The sequence below is a fragment of the Tachypleus tridentatus genome, chromosome 2, assembly GCF_004210375.1.
Source record: "Tachypleus tridentatus isolate NWPU-2018 chromosome 2, ASM421037v1, whole genome shotgun sequence".
NCBI classification, from domain to species: Eukaryota; Metazoa; Arthropoda; class Merostomata; order Xiphosura; family Limulidae; genus Tachypleus; species Tachypleus tridentatus.
Genome location: NC_134826.1, coordinates 87,600,258 through 87,622,869, shown reverse-complemented (window position 1 = coordinate 87,622,869; position 22,612 = coordinate 87,600,258). Strand labels below are relative to the sequence as shown.

At 31.9% G+C, this 22,612-nt stretch overlaps 1 protein-coding gene across 2 annotated transcripts in view; it reads left to right on the top strand.

The window, feature by feature from the left end:
- The first annotated feature begins 2,293 nt into the window (after positions 1 to 2,293).
- Positions 2,294 to 22,612, top strand: part of LOC143244431 (putative RNA-binding protein Luc7-like 1) — a 36,388-nt gene continuing 16,069 nt past the window's right edge. The window contains exons 1-2 of one of the 2 annotated variants that reach the window (XM_076489073.1): positions 2,294 to 2,537; positions 12,163 to 12,257. In XM_076489073.1, the coding sequence (XP_076345188.1) occupies positions 2,477 to 2,537; positions 12,163 to 12,257 (156 nt within the window). In that variant the 5' untranslated portion in view covers positions 2,294 to 2,476. Of the gene's footprint in view, positions 2,538 to 12,162; positions 12,258 to 15,968; positions 16,034 to 22,612 lie in introns of those variants that run through there. The other variant, XM_076489074.1, reaches the window with a different exon arrangement.

Genomic DNA, 22,612 nt, shown 5'->3' with positions numbered 1-22,612 from the left:
TCTTCTGCCTCTTGGTTTCTGGTCATCTCTGGTTGGGGCCTGCTGTCTTACCTTTCAGAGAAATAGCTTCGAGTGACAGATGTAGTTCTTTCTTTACCAGTCTCAAATAATCTGAAACAGAACTAGGATTAAGTTACTGTGACTGGTGATACCCTAACAGTCATGAAAGACTGCTACTTTTAGTTTTAAACTCTCCAGATGCCATTCTACCTTAATGCCTTCAGTCGTCCATGCTTTCCTTACAATCAGATGCAACATCCGATCTGCCATTCTGGTTACTCCAGGTATCAGACGATTTTCATGTGTCCATATTTGCTGAAAGATTAAGGTCTTGGACCTTCACATCTTTGGTGAAAATCTTATGTCAAGGAAAAGTCTTCTTATGGACTCGACATCTTTCTCGTGCAGCTGACTCTCTCTCTCTCTATCGTGAATATTAGTGCTTGTGTGAAATCCTATTCCTTAAGTTAGAAGTGTTCCTTTAAACTCTATAAAACAACAGTTCAAATAAGAGGAATACACACACAACCGTAGAACACAAAAAACTCAGCGACGAGCCAGTTTCTATTCTGGTCACTGTACCAAATTTATTCTTCTTATCTATAGTGTAGCATTTTCATGTTAAATTGATTTATTCAAAGAATATTAAGTAGACCGACTAAATAACTGGAGGATCAGCATAATCTGTTATAAAGTAATTCTAAATTCAGTTAAAACAAAACTAACTCCCCGAAACAAATAAACAGACCTGCACTGATGTGTAATATACAATGCAAACATAATGTGTGTACTTCTTTGTGAATGCTGGATGGTCGCCTTTTACTGGTTTCACGAATTTTTTTAGACTGCTTGGTTTCATTTGAGGTGCATTCGTACTAAATAATTTACTTTACGTCCAAAATATGTATGTTTAGATCAAATTTTTCTTACTTAGCGGAAAAAAAAACAAACCCGTCTGATTTACCAATAGTGGTTAACGCCTTTACACGACTACTCATTGTCATTAATACATTTAGCAAACCGTAAACTTGAATCTACTTAAAGACCTTCTTGACCAAAATCTGTATAAACTTGAAATGAAAGGAATATTTTAATAAATTATAGATTATAAATAACGAGGTAGAAAAAGCGTGATATGCCTGTAGAGTTTCAGTGATGCCTGTAGAGTTCGACCTATTTCTCCAATGTGTATACTTCTACAAGAACATGGTATTTTGTAGATTAGTTGTAACTCGTTAATTAATGGATTGTTTCATAGAAGCCGAAACGTCGTTCCACTCTAGAAGCACGAAAGTCAAAACTCGATGTTTACATTGCCTAAGGCCCGGCATAGCCAAGCGTGTTAAGATGTGCGTCTCGTAATCTGAGGGTTGCGGGTTCGCATTCCCGTCGCGCCAAACATGCTCGCCCTTTCAGCCGTGGGGGCGTTATAATGTTATGGTCAATCCCACTATTCGTTGGTAAAAGAGTAGCCCAAGAGTTGGCGGTTGGTGGTGATGACTAGCTGCCTTCCCTCTAGTCTTACACTGCTAAATTAGGGACGGCTAGCACAGATAGCCCTCGAGCAGCTTTGTGCGAAATTCCAAAACAAACAAACAAATATATTGCCTAAAATATCCTATGAACAACGTTTCAGCATGAAGTTGTAAAAATGGTCTTCTCATCAGTAGAACCATTTGATAACGTGTACATTCAAAATAAAATAAAATGTTTGTAGTTTGAAATTAAACACAAAGATATGCGATGGACTATCTATGCTCTGTCCACCGCGAGTATCGAAACCCATATTCTAGCATTATAAGTCCGTAGCCATACCATTGTACCACTGGGAGGATTTGTATTTGAACCCTGACTGTAAATTTTGAAATATTGTTTAAATACAGTTACACCTCGTTTTCGAAAATACCTAAATTACGAATACATATACATACCTTTCAATCGCAGTAATTTATTGATAGTTATGAAAATACATACCTAGTTATGCTGGTTAGAAGAAATTAATCTCGATTTTGAAAAGACGCGACTCTGAATTCTTCGTAGTGATACAGTTTTAATTTAATATTTGTTTCACTTGTAGTAAAAAATAAATCTTGTTTATTGTTAACTGTTTGATCAAACTGATTAATGAGGGCACTCTATATTCTTTTATTTAAACTTAATATTTTGCAGAAGATCGCTCTTGAAATATTTGTTTTGACTGCTTTTTTCTTTTTCCTTTCTTTGTTATAGGTATATATCCTACTGCATATTAGCAATTATTATACTGTTTTGCTTTTCATAGATATTTCATTGTTAATTAATATAATATCGGCGGCCATATTGAGTAAATGATGTTCTTAGGGCTGGTTGGACGTCGGTAAGGTTAAGTTAAGGATTTGAAGACTATCGTGTTTTTAGCCAACATATTATACTTTCGTATATAGTTAAGAAACTTTAAGTAATTAACTCCTGAACAATAAATCAACAAAAAACAAAAATGTCGGCACATGACCAGATGAGGCAAATGCTAGATCAATTGATGGGAACAGGAAGAGATGGTGAGTTAGGCCTGATTTCCGTTAAATTGTTTTGTGTTAGAGTACACAGCGTTATTACTGTTAGAATACAAATGTAACCTAATGAGGAATTTATATTGAAACTGAATATGAAAACCGAAAAGCGTTAATATTACAAATGAGCTTTTCAGATACAAACTCTGTGTTTATGATCATACTCATTATCAAGCTATTTTATACCCATGGCAGTTACTCAGTAATTGCTAAATAAAACGTTGATATGGTAAGGATTATCGTAATAATAAAAAAGTAAGGGACGTATTAGACTTTAATCCTACAAGAAGTACAGAACTTAATTGTGTACTATATCGTTCATCATGTTACTTCTATTAAATTACTATAATATCTCCTGCACATTAGAATGTAATAAAAGCATTATCAGATACTTCAAATAGAATGTGTTTCAGCTCTGTATTAACATAATTGTTTTCTTTTGAGTACTTGTTTTCTGGACTGGAAGAATGGTAAGGTCTAAATTTATTTCATTAAAATCTGGTAAGGACATAATAATGCCAGATTTTCTTGTGAGCTTGTTACAGTATGTGTGTGAATTGATTTTATGACAAGAAACAAAATTTTAGTAATTGAAAGTGGAGAAATCTTTGTCATACTGATCATTCATAGAAAAGTTTTAGCAATAGTTATAGACATTACTTTGAGTAACTCTGAGATACTAAAAAGTTATTTCAATCTTAATTATGAAACTTTTCTAATCTAGAGCAACCTGTTCTCTTATGGGGTAAAATATTTTGTATGAATTCTTTTTCTACATGAGCAACATTATAGAATTATTAATTGTTTACCTTTGCGTGATTGTATAAACACTGTGACTATTGGAGATAAGTGTGTTGTTTGTATATAGCATCTCATAACTTCTTTTCATGATTATATTTGAACATGTGGAGTGTTGTGTATGTTAGTAATTTCCAATCGATGATCTATAGGGAAAGTTCAGCTGGTTCATAAAACATTTGGAAAAGTCTTAAAATATAGCTATTAAAGTCTAGTGATTTGTGTATGAAGTTTCTATCTGGTTGGCATGAGTGGAATCTTGAGTGAAAGGGGTCAAGAACTAATACTTATTTACAGTTATTTTTCCCATCCATTTTCAGTGTATTATTATCTTTTTATTTGTTTCTCTTTATTAAATCTATAACTACATAGCTAAAATACACATTATCTCTTTTATTTCTTCAAATAAAAATAATTCAAATGTCAAAAAACTGTTCCTCCATTTCTTTAAGCCAAACAACACTGGTCAGTAATAAAGAGTAGCCTAAGATTTGACAGTGGGTACTATCAGTCAGTTCCTTTCCCTGTTGTTTGCAGTTTGAAATTAGTAGCTTTAAAAAATAAGTAGACATTATTCTCACTTTTATGATGCTTGATTTTCAATTTAGGTTAGTTTAAAAATAATAGGTTTTTACTTTAAGTGTGCATTTACCTAGTAAATAAAATGAGTAAAGATAGTTTGGTTATGAAGTATTTGAGTATCTGCATAGTTAAGAGATACAACATTAAGACTTTTAATATTGTTGTAAACATTCTTATGGACATTAAAATAATATTGAACTGTCTAGAATAAGGTATACAGAAAAGTGTATTTAGTACTGTTGTAACAGGTGACTTATAAGTAAATAAATCTTTGTTTTTAAAGCTTTAGCAGTACATAAGTTCAACCTATAGCTCCATATGTACCACTTCTGGTTCTTGTTGTTAAGAGTTAAAGTATGAAATTGTGGTTGCAGGTGATTGTAAGTATTAATTAATCTGAAGTAGTGAATTCAGATTTATAGAAAATGTGTTGAAAAACAGTTTTTCAAAAGTTAGTGTAACCACTGATATATTTGTTTTTACATTTCTTTTTCTTGTGTTTTTTTGTCCATTCAAGCAGTTACTTAGGCTGATATAACTTAATGTAAACAAAAGCCTAACACAGCAACCTTATTTGTAAAACATAACTTCATACAGTCAAGTTTTAAGTGACCCAACTGATGGTTTGTAGTTATAAACTAGACCATAAAATTTTAACATAAATGTATTTCAAAACATTTATATTTTGTCTAAAGTTTTGGGATATATGCTGCAAAGATATCAGAACTATAAAGGAATCACTTACAAGCAACACAATGAACAGTGCAGCAAAGATAAAGGTCTTTGCCTTAGTGTTTAGTGCAGTAAGGTTTCTGTGTGTCTGTACTTTCATGTGTATATCTTGAAAACTAATAGACAGATGTACACAAAACTTTTGGCCCAGATCTAAGTCCAAATTCTGGATCTTTCGGAAGCATTTTTTTATAATGGGGAGATAGGGCATTTTATCAGTTTTGGGATAATTGCTCTGTAAAGTGTGGTCAAATCTGTACCAAATTTTATGGGCACATTCTTAAGGTTGATAATCCTCATTACACTCAAAAAGTGAACTGGATCATTGATCATTCTGGGTCTAAGAAGAATTTTTGAAGGTTAAATCTAACATTATCCAATATAAAACACTTGCAGTCTTGAAAAGGAGTGACACAGTGAGGGTATGGAACCTCCCTGTTTGCCATTATTAAACTTGTAAAATATATCTATTTGGCAAAACAACTAGGTCTAAAACCTAGCACAGATACTGGGAACTTATAATTCAAAACTTATATGCACATAGGAACAATTATTAAAGTTACTAATACATAATAGTATTAAAGGTAATTTTTTTTTTATCTGCCTAAAGTGAACTGAAACAGTTGGTATTGTGGTTCTAGAAATTAGGGTGTAAAACCCATCATACACACACACACACACACACAAGTAAAAGCACTTGTAATTATATTAATTAGGAAATATTCTTCCATATAAATACACTAATGGGGACAAAAGTGAGCACATGCTCAAGGTTAAACCTTGTACAGATGAATAGTCAGTTATCATTTACAAGTCAAAACCTAAATAAAACTTGTATTATTTATTGCTAGCAACACACAGTGAAATAGCCCTAACAGTTTTGTTTCCAAACATTAATATTCCTCATTCTTCAAGTGACATAAAGCTGAACTCCTTTTTTTTTCTGTTACTCTCTGCAAAAGAGTATTTGAAATAGATGAAATGGTCGTATACGTAAATTAATCTAATTTACTGTCCACTCTAGTACTAAACAGTAATTCAAAATACAGTTTGCTCATAGTATAAATGGTTGGACAGATTTAATGTGAGTTTTGATTTTAAATTACATTTCGATTAAATATTTTATTGATTAAAAATAAAATGTGAAAGTTATTAGAGAACCATCAGTCGTTTTTACTAAATTCATACATATGAAAGAAATAGTGCTTTACAGATTCACTTAGAAATATCTGGTTAAATAGGACAACATATTTAAAACTGTATTAAAACTTTTATAAAACTATAGTACATACTCTTATAAAACTACAGTACAGACTTTCACAAACTTGTTATGGTGATCCATTAAATTCATTTGTAACTTAAACTTGAAGTTAACTAATGTGACCTGATTGTATCACTAAATATTCTACTTACTTATTAATAATTTTATTTTTGTGAAAAACTTAATCTTTGATGTTATTCACAGGAAAAATTAAAAGGAAAAACATCTCGGAATGTTTTTTTTCTTGCAACAGCATTTTATTTTCCATTGTACTTAACATTTTTCATAAAATGCCACTGCTTTTCCGACAGCTTTACTGCTTGCTGGTGCTACTTTTGAGTGTTGTATGATAAGGGAATATTACTTTTATTAAAGCAGTCATTGCACTCTTTCTTAAGTTTATCTAAGACTGTTGTCCTAAATTTCTTAACATGGACATGAAATTAGTGATATATAGCTGGTAAAATAGTTCTTGTATTTAGCCAGTAATGGGGATGAGTGGGAAATTAATGGAATTTCATAAGTAATTAATTGTTGGGCTTATTAATCTATTACTTTCAACTTATTGGTTATTCTCACACAAGACTTAGGTAGTTGAAATAGTTGGAAGTAATAATTGTAAAACCTAACAGAATAACTCTTTGGCTGAAAACTAATTCAAACCATGCTGTTATAAATCATATTAAGAAAATTGATGTTTTATAACTTGTAGTGACAATTATTAGAAAATCATGAAAATGCACAAAAGAGTATAGGTTTAAAGAGTTAAGCAGAAAAACTTAATCAAAAACTACATTAAGAAATATTAATGGCAGATATTTGATAACTTGTAGAGTTAGAAGAATTGACAGCATTAATATTTGAAAATAAATTTTGACTGATTATTTTCATTGCATAAATAGACTTAATTGTAACTTTAATTAAATGATATCTAATTTTAAGTATTTAAGTAAAAATAATAATTCAGACTTCTAGAAGAATACTTTCTTTAAAACATTTGATATTTTGTTAATTTGTAATGTTTGGTGGTAATTTACATAGGAAAATGTGAATTTCTACACAGCTTCAAGAAGTCTTCTCAGTAAACAACACCATTATTGATTTTTAGTGGTTTTTTTTAATCCATCTGAAACCATAGGTTTTTATTTAAGAAATCATAATCCATTAAGAACACAATTAACCAAGTCTTATTTCTCGTGTTATTTTCTTCTGTATGAGTAGGAGATATAATAAAGGGGCTAGCAGAAATAGTTTTTATGGTGCATGTGGGGGTTAATGATATAGGGAAAGGTAGGCCATAGGAGCTAATTAATAAGTACAAGGAGTTGATAGTCATTTAAAGAAAATTACCATAACTTAATTTTGTAATGGGTACTGCCCAGAGTTAACTGTTGAGGTGAAGATATAAATAGGTCACTAGTACTAAATGCTAGATTTAGGTTAGTATGTAATGATGAGTAGATAGGTGGTTAGACTTGTGGGATTGGTTCAGTGGAAAAAAGGAGCTTTTTGGAATGAATGGTTTGCCTTTAAATAGGGTAGGGATTGGCTTGTTTGTTATAGTTGCAAAAATAATAATAAACAGAGGAAATGACTATAGCAATAGTTCTATAGATAGGCTTAATTATTACTATTGTAATGCCAGAAATAAAATAGATGATTTTAGAGCACTGGTAAAAATGGAGAATTTTGACATAATGGGAATAACTGAATCATCATTAAATATACATGATTTTGATGACAGAAGTTTCTTTGAAATACAGGGTTATAGGCTATTTAATAAAATATTAAAGAGAAGGAGGGAGTAGCCTTATACATCCTGTTGAAGTAGAGGATATTAAAGATAATAGCAAGGAGAGTGAATTCATTTGAGTTTCTGTTAGTGGATATAAAACAAAAAGGCTTTTAGTGAGATGGTACTGATGAAATTAGTGAGAAACATAACACTGAGATTAAGTTTTCAGCTGTTAACCTTTTTTGCAACTGGCTCAGTATAATATACATAAATATGTTTAGATACTTGTACAAGTGCTTATACTATTATAACTTTTGATGCATTTTGTATATCTTTATAAAATTTGGCAAGTTTTAGTAAAGACTGTATGTTTTTTTACACAAAAACTCAGAATTTTTAATGAAGTATTTTTATTAAAGATTTCTTTGTGAAAATATCAAATCAGTTTTGAAACTAGTCTGAGTGCAAAATGATTTTCATGTTATGAATAAAAACTATTCTTTGTCCCAGATATGTCAGATATTTGTGTAATCTTTAAAACCTCCTAAATACATTTGGAACATTTGTTTTCAGTAAGCCTTTTTATTTTATTTTCAATACCCTATGTGTAGTCTCATTTGACCAACCTTGCAATCGTCATAAAAAAGACCAGAAATTTTTCTTGTCCTAGAATGACAACATATTGTAACATAAAAATACAAATTTTTAGTCTAAGTAGCTTAAATCTCTTTCATATATTTATTTATTTATTTATTCATTTATTCATTTTTATTTTATTTTATTTTATTAGTTTTTAATTATATTGACCTTCTAGTTGTGCCTGGCTAACATTATGTAACTTCCATTGACGTAGTGTATGTACACTTGTTATCATGTCCAGTAATATAAAACTAACTCGGCCTTGACTGTGGTGTATTGGACTAGTATTTTGTATTATACAGTAACATTTAAATTAATATACATTAAATATGTATATAGATTACTACTATTTAGAAATAAGTTAGGAAACTTATTTTTCATAAAATATAGAACAATAAATAAAGAAGTAAAGCAAACAATTATCTCGTATAACTTTGCATATCAATGCCCTCAAACTTCTCTGGGCTTTGAATTACTTCCTACTACCTCTTGCCAATGTTGTCTGATGATGATTCATTCCAACATTGAAAGAGCACCCAGTTGAGCTCTATATTTGATAGTAGGATCTACTGTATTGGACTCATGCACCACATTCATCTCACTGCATGTCACATTCCATGTGCTTTCAATCCCATAGTTGATTGTCTCTTTTGCTCCAACCAAATATCTAACAGGATAGCCTTTAGATCTCTTCATTTTCCAGTGCCCTTGCAGTCAGTGGCATTTTTACCTGTGAAGATGCATTTGCCATATACCTCAATTGCATATCACCCCTCTTTTGGTCCCTAGTATCTTATCATTGGGTTCTGGCTGTCATTGTCTTTAACCAGAATTGGTCCCACAAATTCCTTTATGTTTACCCTCCTATCCAAGTACTTCATTGAATGATCTCTTGTACTCATACCACTCTGTGTCAAGTCCTTCTGATCCGTCCTTATGGGCTAGCTCAACTGTGGTTGCCACAATTACTACAACTGCAACTTTTCCCCTCCAGTACTACTACTTTTGTTTTCCTCACTTCTTCATCATACCAGCTTTATATTCAGCTATTCACATCCTTCATCTTCACATCTGGCTTTTACCTGGTCCTTGGTGAGTTCTGGTTTCTTCCCTTGAGAGCTTTCCTTTTAGCTGTTTCTGTACATCTTTCAATGAAGGTGTATCAGCACAAATGGAAAATGTTCTATAGTTGGTTTGCAACTCAAGGATTCCCTGCTGATCAACCTGCTGTGACTCAAGTATTAGTTTCTCACATGGCATTTCAACCAGGGGGTCTTGCGTTATTGTGCTACCTTTTGTTTTTCCTGATACCATCAAGGCTTTGCTTTCTCTTCCATTACCATTTTAATGCATTCCCTCTGGATTTGTCCTCCCTCCAGACAGCCTACTCTTTTTTGATTAGTATATTAATGTGGTTTTCTGTTCTTTCACTTTACCTCAATTTGAACCACTTTCCTCATGTTTAATATTTTACTTTTCTCTTAAAATGTATTTTCTTCTTTTCTTAGCCTGTGGGCATTAATGGATTTGCTTGCCATTAATGTTTCACATATAATTTATCATCCTACTTATCTTCTTTATTCAAATTATTCCTTCTTCCCAAAGAGCTTGGCAGATAGGAAGGGTAGCTCCTCTTTTTTATCTTTCTTATATTTCTTATCTTTACCCTTGTCCTGAACAAAATAGTCTATTTGCAGTCCACATTTTTTGTTATATTGCCTGCATGACTTCCTTCTGTGGTAGCCATTCTTACTTTTTATTAATTGATAGACTTTCTCAGTTTGGGATTTTTTCCTCTTTTTTTTCTCACCAGTTGGGTTTGGCATTTGATTCAATTGGCTTATTCCTCCTGGAGTTTGTTTCACATGTATTCTCATCAGGTTCGACTCCTCATCTTTCCATTTTCATCTCATCTATATTAGCCGTTTAAGGAAATTCAATAGTTGGGACATGGACCACACCTAATACATTCCTCTCCTATTACTTAAAACATATCACAGTCTTTTCTTCATCTGCTTTTGTCTTCCACCTGTAGCCATTCTTCAGGCTTCAGTGCAATTTTGTTTGGGTAAGTTTACATTCATACTTTCTTTGCATTGCAGGGGCCCTTGCTTTGTTTACTTGTTATGTAGATTCCACATTGTTCAGCCTTATTAACTTGTGCTTTATTTTTTATGGCTTCAAGGTACTCACTGTTGAGATGATGTGTTTAACAACATCACTTACAGGTGAATAACCTTGCAGTGTAATTGCTTCATAAACTTACTTGCTCTGGATCATACCATCTATTGACTGCATGGGTAAAGCAGAAATGATAGTTGCCCATCTCTGGCATGCACTTGATTGAATGAATTGGCATGGTCTTCTTTTGAGAATAGGGTTTTGAGATCACCCATTGCACTGTCTTAGGTGATGACGTGCTTCCAATCTCTTTGAAACATTGTAAGTTCCTTTCTTCTAGTGGAGTATGGGAGCCCTTACCACATTCTAGTTCCATGCAGTTGTGGTGGTCAACCATAGAGGCATCCTTTTGAATGGAACTCATTCAAATAATGATATTCATTCAGTGCATAGTTGGGTAATGGCAGTCTTCAGGTATAAAGTGACACTCTCCAATATGAAGTATACAAACACAAAGGGGCGAAATGTCAAAATGCAACTCACCCCTTTGATTAGGAGCCCTCATCCTATCCCCATGTGGATGTTGGTATCCCATAGCTGGGTTTTGAACCTAAGAGGAGAAACAGTCAACACAAGTCGTAACACTTGTTTTAGTTGTCTGTATTTCTCTCTCATCCATACTCCTATGTTGTGGGTCACAGTGGAGGTAGGGGGAATTGTTGCAGTTCTGTCCTTTTGTTATCCCTCTTTATATTGTAATCCAAGGATGTTATTGTGTTCCAGTCAGTTGGTGGAGTTGATTTTTATTATGTGGACATCCTTTTGATACCAGAAGCCTGGTCCCAGGTGCTAGAGTGGCTCTAGACTCACTGAGTATGGTCCTTAACACTCTAGTCACTCTGTACCACAGTTTTCTCCTTCTACACATTTCACATCAAGCATAGAGTATACCAGATTCAGAAGTGGTGAGTCTCCCTCATCTGACTTTCACACTTAATGGGGGGTACTTCTGTCATTTCCTCACACTAATCCTGCCACTCAGTCAATATGGAATTCTAGCTTGTGATTATAGGGAAGTTACATGTTGGAAGTTATAAATTTCCTGTAGTGAGGATGTATTTCTGATAGGTACTTCCCTCATCTCTCACTTTCCACTGTCCTCCAGTGCTTACATCTAAAACACTACAGTGATAGTTCAGTAGTGTTATATAGAGGAAGTTACATGTCATGTATTTCATGCTCATGTTGATGAAGTAGTGATGCATGATAATTTTCATGAGGGACAGGTTAGAATATTTTAATTTCAGTAGAGGGAAAGGAATACTTGTGCTATGTGTAAATAAACAATTGCGTATAGAGAGCAGCACTGAATGAGAATAATTAATCTTGTGAATGAAGGGAAGTACCTGTCAGTAATGCATCTTCAATACACAAAAATTATAACTTTTGAAGAATAATCATTGCATTATAAAATTGGCAATATTTTTATTATGTTTTTACAGAAAGCTTTAAATATAACAGAATCTATTAGGCTGAATATAAGGTACTTCACACAACAAGTAATTCTTGATATTTGCTGAAAACACTTTTTAGTGGTAATTTGATTAAAATTTACTGTCCAGTACTGTTGCACAACTTTTGAGAATAGGATGATCATATATTTTGTTTATGAGTTGCCAGAAAGTAAAGTTTAGTTCTAGTATTAATTATACTAATACTTTTATTTTGATTTATTCTATATGTAGGAGAAAACAACAAGTATAAGGTTCATTTCACCGACCCTCGTGTCTGCAGGTGTTTTTTGCTGAGCTGTTGCCCTCATGACATCTTAGCTTCCACTGTAAGTATGAATTATGAGTTTCGTATGTCTCCTAATCTTCTGTTCATTTGTTTCAGTGTCACTGTATGATATGAAACTGGAGAGTTGTCTGTTTTTACTAGTATATTTGGGGGATATTTAAGTAGCCACAGTGTTACAATAGTAATGCTTTAAAACATTCTAACATAAACTAATAAAGCAGGGGTGTGGAATTCATGTTTTCTGCTGATACCCATGAAGCATGTTTTACAGTTATACTTTGCTTGTTGGAGCACTATTTTTTCTTTCTTTTATTATATTTCACACTGTTCATTCTCTTGCTAGAAAAACATCAGATAGTTTTGGGGATCTGCATAATTTCCTAAAAATTTTGAACTGCTGAATTCTAGCACACACACATTTAAACATTTGTACATTTATAATTAAAATTAAAACTATTTGTACACAAGTAGATGTATCCCTTTAATTCTCAAACACTCTGAAGGCTAGTTTTTAACTAAATTTGGTTGTCAAATCTAGGATGAATATTTAACATAAAAATTATATAAAGATTTAAAAACCAGTTTTACTTTCTACATAGTGTTCTACACTTTGGAGCATAAAGTTCTTATGACTGAAAGTTATAGAATATACATGATTGCATATATATCTGTGTGTGTGTGTGTGTGTGAAATTCTTAGATGTAAAACATGAAACATGGTATTCTGGAAATCATTAAAATGACAGTGGTACTGTTTATTGTAAAATAAAAGACAAATCATAGAAAATGTATGTTTATTTTGTGGGACAGGGGTAAGTAAAATAGATTTTCTGGTATTTTGCCCCTTGAAGTTTTTTTACACTTTTGATTTTTCAGAATTCCACATCCCTATGACACAAACTGAAATTAATGTGGGTTGGTGTAATTTCAATTGTTAATTAATATACTTTATCAATATTGTATACATAGTAGTTTATAAAAGGTCTGCTATTATACAATAGTATTTGTAAACTGTTACACAACTGGAAATAGAATTTCATCAGCAAAGTGTAAATTAATGTTTTTCTGGTGATAGGGAATAGAGAAAAATGTTTGACAAATACTCTCTTATTTTACAAGTTATAATTTTAAATATAAGAAACTTAGTATTCACTAATACACTTGAGATGAAGGGGAAAATGTATATATTTTTACACTTTTATACAAAACCAAGCGTAGCTTTGGACATTTTGTTAATTGGTGTGATTTAAGGGTTAAGTTTTCCAGTTATGAAATATTTTAAAGGAAGTAAACACAAAAACACCATAGTTTTGTTAAATTCTAAGGCTGGGACAATGGATGCATCAAATGCTTAATAATCACCAATGGTTAAACTGTGTCCTATGTCATTTCTAAAAAGGTCAATATTACATCATTTAACTTTCTCTTTTGCTCTCCTACCTTTTACCTCATAAACTGCTTATACAAAAGGAGAGTATATGTTTCCAGAGGTATGTTGTTTTGTTTTTTCTCTCTTTCCCTCCACCACCCTATACTGGCAGTCAAAGACAAAGGTAAGAAATGTTTTTCAATAAAATGTTTATGTATAAGGAATAGGGCAATAATGAAATGATTTATTGATAACACAGTTATTGGAAAATAACTTCAATGCTACATCTTATTCTAAAGAATTAAGTGCATCTACAGTTGTTCTTTTAAAAGTCAAGTATAGCCACAGAAATTAGTACAGTATGTACAGAACATACATGGTCTGATGAAAACTCAAAGCTGAAAGGTTTGAATCCAGTTTGTATTACAGATTGTTTTATGTCTAATAGTTTTGAAAGTTATTACCACATCAGTGGGTTATATATGTATATTTTAAAAAAAAAACATTGTCCCAGCCTTGATAGAATATGTAAATAAAGTAATGTATGATGAAAGATACATAGTAATAAAGTAATATAGAGGATAATTGTGAAAAGTTGAATGTATTTATTTCTTCATGGAAACATTGACTACAGTGTATTGCTGCTTGAATAGGATGGTAAAAATCAACAGTAATGCATTGTATGACATTTCTATAATAAACTAACGTATGAAGAAGTGTAGAAAGTTATGTGCACGTATATTATTTTATTATATTCTTTTGCTCCTTCCAGGCTAAAGTTTAAAAAGTTTCTTGAGAGAGATGTTTTGTGGAAAATGTACATTGGCGAAGACTCAATAAATACAGGGTTATATATTGTTAAGTAATTAGTGTTGTTAAGGCAACTAGATAAAATTGATGAGGGATATATCTATACACAGATATTATAAGGTCTGTAGTCTTCAAGACAATGTATATTTTATCTAGTAGTAAGGCAGAAGTAACTTAGATTCTAAGGTGCTTGTTAACCTTTAAATGGTGGCCATCATCAATTGATGCTGCTACCTACAATATTTTTGCTGTTTAAGGGTCAAACCTCATTTGGAATTTTGAAATTGATTGCATTCATCATGTTGAAGGAAGAGTTTTGAATCGTTAAAAAGAGTTCACAGAAAAAGTATTAGACCTTAGGTTTGGAGGAGATTATCTTCTGCAAATAGGTTGAAATCTTGATGCGTTTTTATTGGATAAGAAAAAGATGAAGAGACATCATGACTAAAGTTTAGAATTGGTTTAAGGTTGAAAACTGTGAGTGGTAAAACTAGAAGGTAAAAATTTAGAATACAGAAAACTTGGGTTAAACTTCAATTATTACAGTGTTGTTTTTTTCTAGTAGGGTGATTGATTTGTCTACAGAATAGTTTACCTTTGAGTATGAGTTCCAACATTCAAGAAGTTTAACTAGAAAAGGTTGGATGGGTATTTTATAGATCACAGTTGATTTAGGAAAATGTATTTGTAGCAGCAAATGGAATTATTAACTAATGTAACAATCTTGTTTACCAATACCCACTTATCTTTTAAAGTTACAGCAGTTTCTAAAACCTTTGTCCAAATCTGTGTTCATTCCACTTAATTTCCTATTTTTACTTAAATTATTCTTTCTATAAAAGGATTTTTTATTTCTTAATTGGTTAATTTTTCTTTACATTTGTTTTCTATATTTACTTTTTTTACATTAACAAAACTAATTAAATTAGAACATTTCTAACATGGCATCAGTAGTAAAAATCATAACTTCCTGGAACAGGAAAAGGATTTTTTGTAGTAATCATCAAATTGCATAGGATTTAACCACTGAGAAGGTTAATATATCTTAATATTGGATTTTTTGTTTTTTAATTATTGGATGGAGCTAACCATAGCTTTGGGTTGGGTAAGTTTGTTAAAACCTTCTACTCTATATTTCTAGTGTGAAATTTGCTTTTCAAAATATTGAGTAGTTATTCTGTAAACTTGAGACTGTTTATCTACAGATTTCCGTGTCGTAAGCTCGTCTACAGATTTTATTAAACTTGTCTGGAATGAGTAAAATAGTAGAAAAGTTTGAAATGGTAAAATCAAAATCTAGTACAATTTATAGAAACTGAGGAGGAAAATGAAGAAACCATTTTCACTTAATATTTCTACACTTCTTTATAATCTTTTTGGTATATACTTTGAAAATTTTGACCTAAAAACTGTTTAATTTTCAGCAGTTCAATTGGCACAATTGCTAGATTTGGTTATTGTCATGCAAGTTTATTAGGAGGTTTGTTTTTGTTTGTTTTACAGGGAAGGGCTCTGGCTTCTGCTGTTTAGGATTGGTAAAGCTTTCCTAATTAGAATATGTTTTACTTTTCAGAAGTTGACCACTTTTAGAAACACGGGGTGGCACAGCAGTTTTTTATTGCTGACCTAGAGTACATTGTGAGTTAAAAACTTGTATGCTCTGTCTTCAAAACCATATTAAACAAATGGACTTATGAAGTGGTCAGATAACTATTGATAAGTGTGTGTGATGGAAGGTTAACTTATAAATTATTTCTTGGAAACTATTGTCCCCTCATCTCTTCAAAGCTCTGCACTGGCATGTAAATACATGTACCATGTAATTCTTTAATTTCTTTTTTTCATCATTTTTAAAATGTTAGTCTACTCTGTATAGTGTTTTTTGTACCATTTCAATTTTTTTAATTAACTGTTGTCATACTGCATAGTATAATTCCTGATTTTAATATGAAATATTATTAGATAATATATAATTAATTCAGTTTATTTTTACTTACCAGATCTTAAACATTAGCCTCTTGACATTCTAATTATTTTTATCATGTCCATGTATGAAAGAATTTTCTCTTAGGTTGTAAACAATTTCTCTCAGTCATCACGTAGGACACCCTGCCAGCCTTATTGAAGAATGGTACTTCTTATGGTAAAGTAAATTGATGGTTTTTGTCATATTCAGCTCCAAATACGACGTTTTAACCTTAGATTTGCAAACATTAATATGAATAAATGTTGTTCTGCTGGACAGAGAAGTTCGTATAGGAGCTACCAAAAAGCATTTTTATGCAGTTTCTATATACAGCAGGCTCAGTGATTTTAAAATTGTCATTCAGATTTAAGGACTTGAAATGGTAATGAAAGTGCAGTATTATTAAATCATTGAGTAAAATTAAACTCATGCTATAAATTTGTGGATTGGTTTTAAAGTTGCAATGTCTGACTTGGATATGCTTCAATGAGCACTGCATTAAATCAGTTTGTGGTTGGGAACAAATGTAAGTAAAAAAATTTTTTTATTTTTGTCTGTAGCTTTTGATGAGTATTTACTCAGCTATTATAAACGTAAAACTGTTAAATGTATTAAGATGAAGAGGTGAACACATTTAGAACAATGACAAGATATTGTTTGTGTAGGTATTTATTACCATGGATGAAGCATATGTGACAACTAATTTTGATGTGTAGTTTACAGTATTTTTTCTGCTTATTGTTGTACCATTAGTTTTAAACTTAATCCAGAAATGAGGCTGAAATAAAAAATAGTTTGTTTGCCCATGTACAACCAACCCTGGAAAAAAATAATCCCAGTCAAAACAAAAATTGGTTTTCTAAACTCGTTTCATATCTGATTATTAATACAACTGTGTAGTTGTTTCTTTAAATAACATCTTAAACCAAATTTTTAAAATGATCTAAAATTGGAAAAAAATCATGAAACCATTAATTCAAACTTTCGTTTCAAGATGGAAGATTTGTTTTTTGTGAGAATAAAACATTAAATCTAGTTTTTGTAACACATTATCAAATGAATGTTTAGTAAACTTCAACTCACTAATTTGTTGTTAATGCTATAACAAAGCCACATTCTGAATTTGAAATAAGTGAATTTTTTTTTCTTTTCTAAAAGAAAATTTCATGTAAAAAAGAGATGAGATGGCTGAAAATAGTATGTAAACTTCCTTTGTTTCCACACCATCTGTTGGATCGTTTGTTGTAGCTGCAAAAGTAACTACAATGTGAATAATAATTGCAAGTGGTTTTTTTTGTTATCTTACATCAGTATTGTACCCATTTGTCCTAGGCCTATCTAATAAAGAATCACTACCAGTATTTCAAAAGTTTCTGAATATTGTAACATGTACATGTAGATATAAATTACAATGTCCTTGGTACTTGAGATTTTTTTTTATGGAAAAAATATAGAACAGATGTTCGTGGTATTTTTTGTTTAATTTTACAAAATGTGTAAATTAATTATTCTGTGTTCCCCATTATGGCTACAAGTGAAAGATTTTTCTTTGTGATGCAATTAATTTTTACCAAAGTTTGTTGTAATGGTGAAAAATATTGTGATTTGATACTGTGATAACATGATTACTTTGAATGTGTGCTGGTACGAAGAGGTAGTTTATTCAGTAATTGGCACAAACTGTAGTACTGTGTACATCAAAGGTTTGCCAAATTTTATGACCATGAACAGTCGTACACAACTCGGTCATTTAACATGTGAATGACTAAAGTATTTGAGACATCAGTTAGAAGAAAATTTTATGTTTTAATCACATAGTATGTTTATAGATTATATTGATAACACACTGAACATACTATTAATTGTGTTCTAAAGTAGATATCTGTTTGTGATAAAGTTCCTTGTGGTGGATGTTTAACAGCAACATAAATTCCACATGCAAGCTCACATTTTACATAACTCACCACCTTTAAACATTACGTATACTAATTCTAAGAACGTGTGACTTTTACACAAATGCATGCACACAAACGTTGTCAGTCTAGTGATTTTTGAATGTGTGCACAAAACTAGTTTCTAATGGGTAGTTAGAAAGACACAAAAAATTCCACATTTCTCTTCACAATGTTTGGATAAGCATGGTTCAGTTATATAATATTTTTTTTATTAATAGAGAACTTTTTGAGCTTTGAAGTGAACAAATGTCTCATTGTATTAATAGACATTTAAGAAATTGTGAGAATCGAATATTCAGTGGAGAAACCAATTGTCCAGCTCATTTATCTGGTTGGTGGTTTCCTCTTTATCATCAAATTACTGGTTATGAAAATAGTTTTCAAAAATATTCAGCTGCATGAGTAATGATCATTATACAGCTTGATAATGAAAAGTAGAAAACAAGGCATATTTTCAACTATAAATAATATTTAGCCTAGTTATGTTAATGTTTTTGATATCTGTATTTTTTGATTGTTTAGGCATATGATGAAATTTAATTGAATGGTTGGCAACTGCCTGTTGTAGAAATACTGGTGTAGAGGATGATGTTTTGATATTATTTCTTCTGCCTTTCATCTTTAGGTCAGTGTGTGTATTGTGTTGTCGGTCAGTACAGTATTCCGGTGAGTACAATAAAGATAGACAATACCATTCTTTCAATGACTTGAAGATGAAAGGCAGAAGACATTCAAAATGTTGTCCTCTATACTTGTGTTTCTACAACAGGCTGTTGTATACATTATAATAGTTTTATGTTCTTTCTTGTTCCTTGAGTGGCAGAAACAAAATTAGGTAACTGAGCCTTAGAGGATGTATGTATTAGCTTAAATTGCTAGTTTTTTCTGGTAATTCTTTTCGATACAATTAATTTTCCTACATAAAAAATAAACCTATGAATATCATGTGTCAGTCTTTTAACACTTAATTTTAATGTGAATATATTATTGACAGGTATTAAAGTTGTGTGCTTTCAATATTTCTAGATTCATTATTCAATATAGGTTTAAATGGACTGAACAGTTATGCATTAAAATTGGTAAATGGTTAACTGTGTTTATCATTTCTTCATGGATGTACTGCCCCAACAGAAACTAGGGATAGTACTTAAAGCCGAACAAAGTTAGGTAGGTAGGTAAGTAGGCCTACCTAACTTTCATGGACAGGGCTGAGCAAGGGCAAACAAAAACATTTTTTAAGAGTGGCCTGATTTGATTGTCTTTCACATGCAGATTTGTTTTTATTATTCGTGTGAAAATTATTAGTCACTACCTCATCATATTTCCAGCAACACTAAACCATTAAAAATATTTAAGTTAGAAAATTTAAAGAAAAAGATTTATGTTGAAAAAATAAAACAACAGTTTTAATAAATCGTTCATTGTTTGGTAACCTTGGTTCAACTCTTTCATATAAATTATTAGTACTTTGTATCTTGCATGAGGACTTATAAGTGGTGGAAAAAAAAAACATTTTAGCCAGTAGAATTGAGGTAATAAAATTAGTTCTTTGCATCTATAAGATTTTCAGATCCTTTCAGTATAAATTGTAAATGTACTTCATCTGTTAAACATAGGAACTTGGTTGTATGAAACATCAGCAGTAGAAAATTGTAAAGCTTGTTTAGTGTACTTTTACTTAAAAAAGATCTTTTATTTTTCATATGAAAGTCAATGCAGAATAATTAGATCTTGGTTGATTCATATAGTAAGAAAATTATGTTCCAATACTGTACTTACCTCCATTAAAATAAAAGTAGGTATTCTTGTTCATTACTGTCCTCTACATGCAAATGTTTTGTTTTTTTTACTCATTTTACAAGCCTTATACTCTCCCCTTTGTTGGAATTAGTGCATTGCAATACATGTGTCATGCATCATTTATTAATTAACAGTAGTGTAGTATACTCGTGTGACACTTTCTTACCCTTTGGTTGAAGTGATGTTTTTTTTTTCTTCCATGTTTTGTGTTACCATATTTTTTTCCCACTATACAGTTTTATACAGTTTTCTTAATTATGCATTCCAAAGTCAATGTTACCTCTTCAGGGCTACACCAGTGACCAATCTTCTGTCTCAGGTGCAGGCAGCCTCACTGTGGATATTTCTGATTTTGTCCATCAGGAGATCTAATGCTACTTGAGTTACCCTCTGTCTCATGACCGCATTTGAACTCTTTTAGATTCATCTGACACTATCCAGCACAACAACAATTTAGACTTTCACAGATTTTGTATCTCAGGTTCATGATGTTTTACCTCTATTCCCTATTTCTTATTCTCCTTGTCTTTCTTTGTTTCATGAGCATTCTTCTCAACCATTTTTTTATATTTCCTACCCCCTCCCCTTCCTCATATTTGGATCCATGCAGATCACAATCTCTCTCACATAGGTGAAAATATCAGTATGCCGTGTCCCTCAAGGATCAGTACACTCTTGCTTACTAGTGAGCAGAATATCTGTTTTTAGATCACCAATTGTTGTCTAGAGAGATCCCCAGAGATTTTATGCACCTATATCTACCCTTTTCCAGTATGTGTCTTCTATACATCTCCTCTTGATTGTTCTCCATGGAAATCCCCAGAGATCTTATGCTGATACCCATCGCCCTATATTTTCAACTTTGTCCTGCATTTGATCCTTATCCGTTGTTGCATCTGTGACTTCATTATTAGTGGAACCTTATCGGTAGGAACTTCATTCTGTCTTGTGTTTATATACCCTCTGCTTATCTCGGAGATTTATGTTTTACTCCTTTTCTTTGGCATTATGTCCTTAACACAGCCCCTGATGATATCAAACCACAGGTAACCTCAAACTCTTTCAACTTTTATGGCCCATTTGTCTGAACCAAAGCCTTCAATAACACCTATTCCTATCCTTCCAGTCCTTCAAATCTAGGTATTTCCCTTCATCAATGTATTGTCCATCATCAGCAGTACCTGTGATAACCTGGTGGGTTCAGGTGCATTGGAAGCTCAATTGCTGAATTTTCTTTCCTTCCAGGCTCCTCTTTGTTGAGGATTAATAAGTGACATAGGTTTTTTCATTGGGGCTCATTTTCACATTTCTTTCCTTGGTTTCCATTTCTCATCTCATTTTCTTCCCTCCTACCAGCCAACATCTGTCAGAGACAGTTCAGGATTAGTGTTTACAGCACACTATTGAACAGGTTCATAACCCATTAGAGAGGTTTTATTTCAGTCTTTTTGTGGGTACTTACCTCTGTTCACACTTCTCCGGTGCAGACATCTTCTATCAAACTTCAAAGTGATGATTTGTTTGAAGAGTGTTGAGGAAATCACATGTATCATGTAGGCACACTATGCTACTGTTGGTTAATCAATGAGATAATGATTTGGATGAGGGGCATACTGAAATGTGCTAATTCTAACAAGAGAGGAGTGCAAAGTTTTTGACATGTGTAAAGAAAGTTCACATATAAAGAGCAGCACTAAATGAAAATCGTTAATCTTGTGAAAGGAAATATATTTCCAGTATAGGAAAATTATATCTTTATAGAATTTTATTCCAGAGATATGAAATTAGCAATTTGTCACATTAAGTATATAGCATTAGAAATGTAAAGACATTGCCTCACATGTCTCTAAAATTAACTAAAATGATAAGAAGACACAATATCTGTTTAGTTTTATGTTACTTGGTTTAGTTTCTGTAAATCACAAATATTATTGTATTAGGTCATGAAAAGTAAATCAGTTGGTTTCATAAGGTGGTATAAAGTACAGAATAATTTTCTTTTTTTGGCTTCTCTCAAAAGTGACAAGAATAAATATTTGTCAGAGTGTGAATTAAATGTGTGTGTTGATGTTGAGTATCTGTTGAATAGATATACACAGTAGTGTAATAAAACAAGAGAGTCATGTCAGCTTATTACCAGAGAACTGGGGTTGGTGTCGGTTTTTCTGGCTTCTTGCTGAATAGCTTGACTTGGAATGGAGAAAGGACTAATTTGATCAATATATATAATAAGTATGAGAGTGTAATTTTGGTGTAGGTTTTTACTTGTAAGGATAAGTACAGTAGTGGAGAAAATTATACTTAAATCGTCTATCTTCAAAACCAGTAGGCATTGTCTGTGGATTGGATCATGGTCCCTGTTGTTGACACAGACATAGCATCAGTAATAAAATAATTTCCTGTGGTCCAAGTTCTACAAACTTGAATAAGAATAAGCTTAGCTTCTATTAATTGTCTGTTAACTGTCTATAACTAAAAAATTACCCATAATATTAT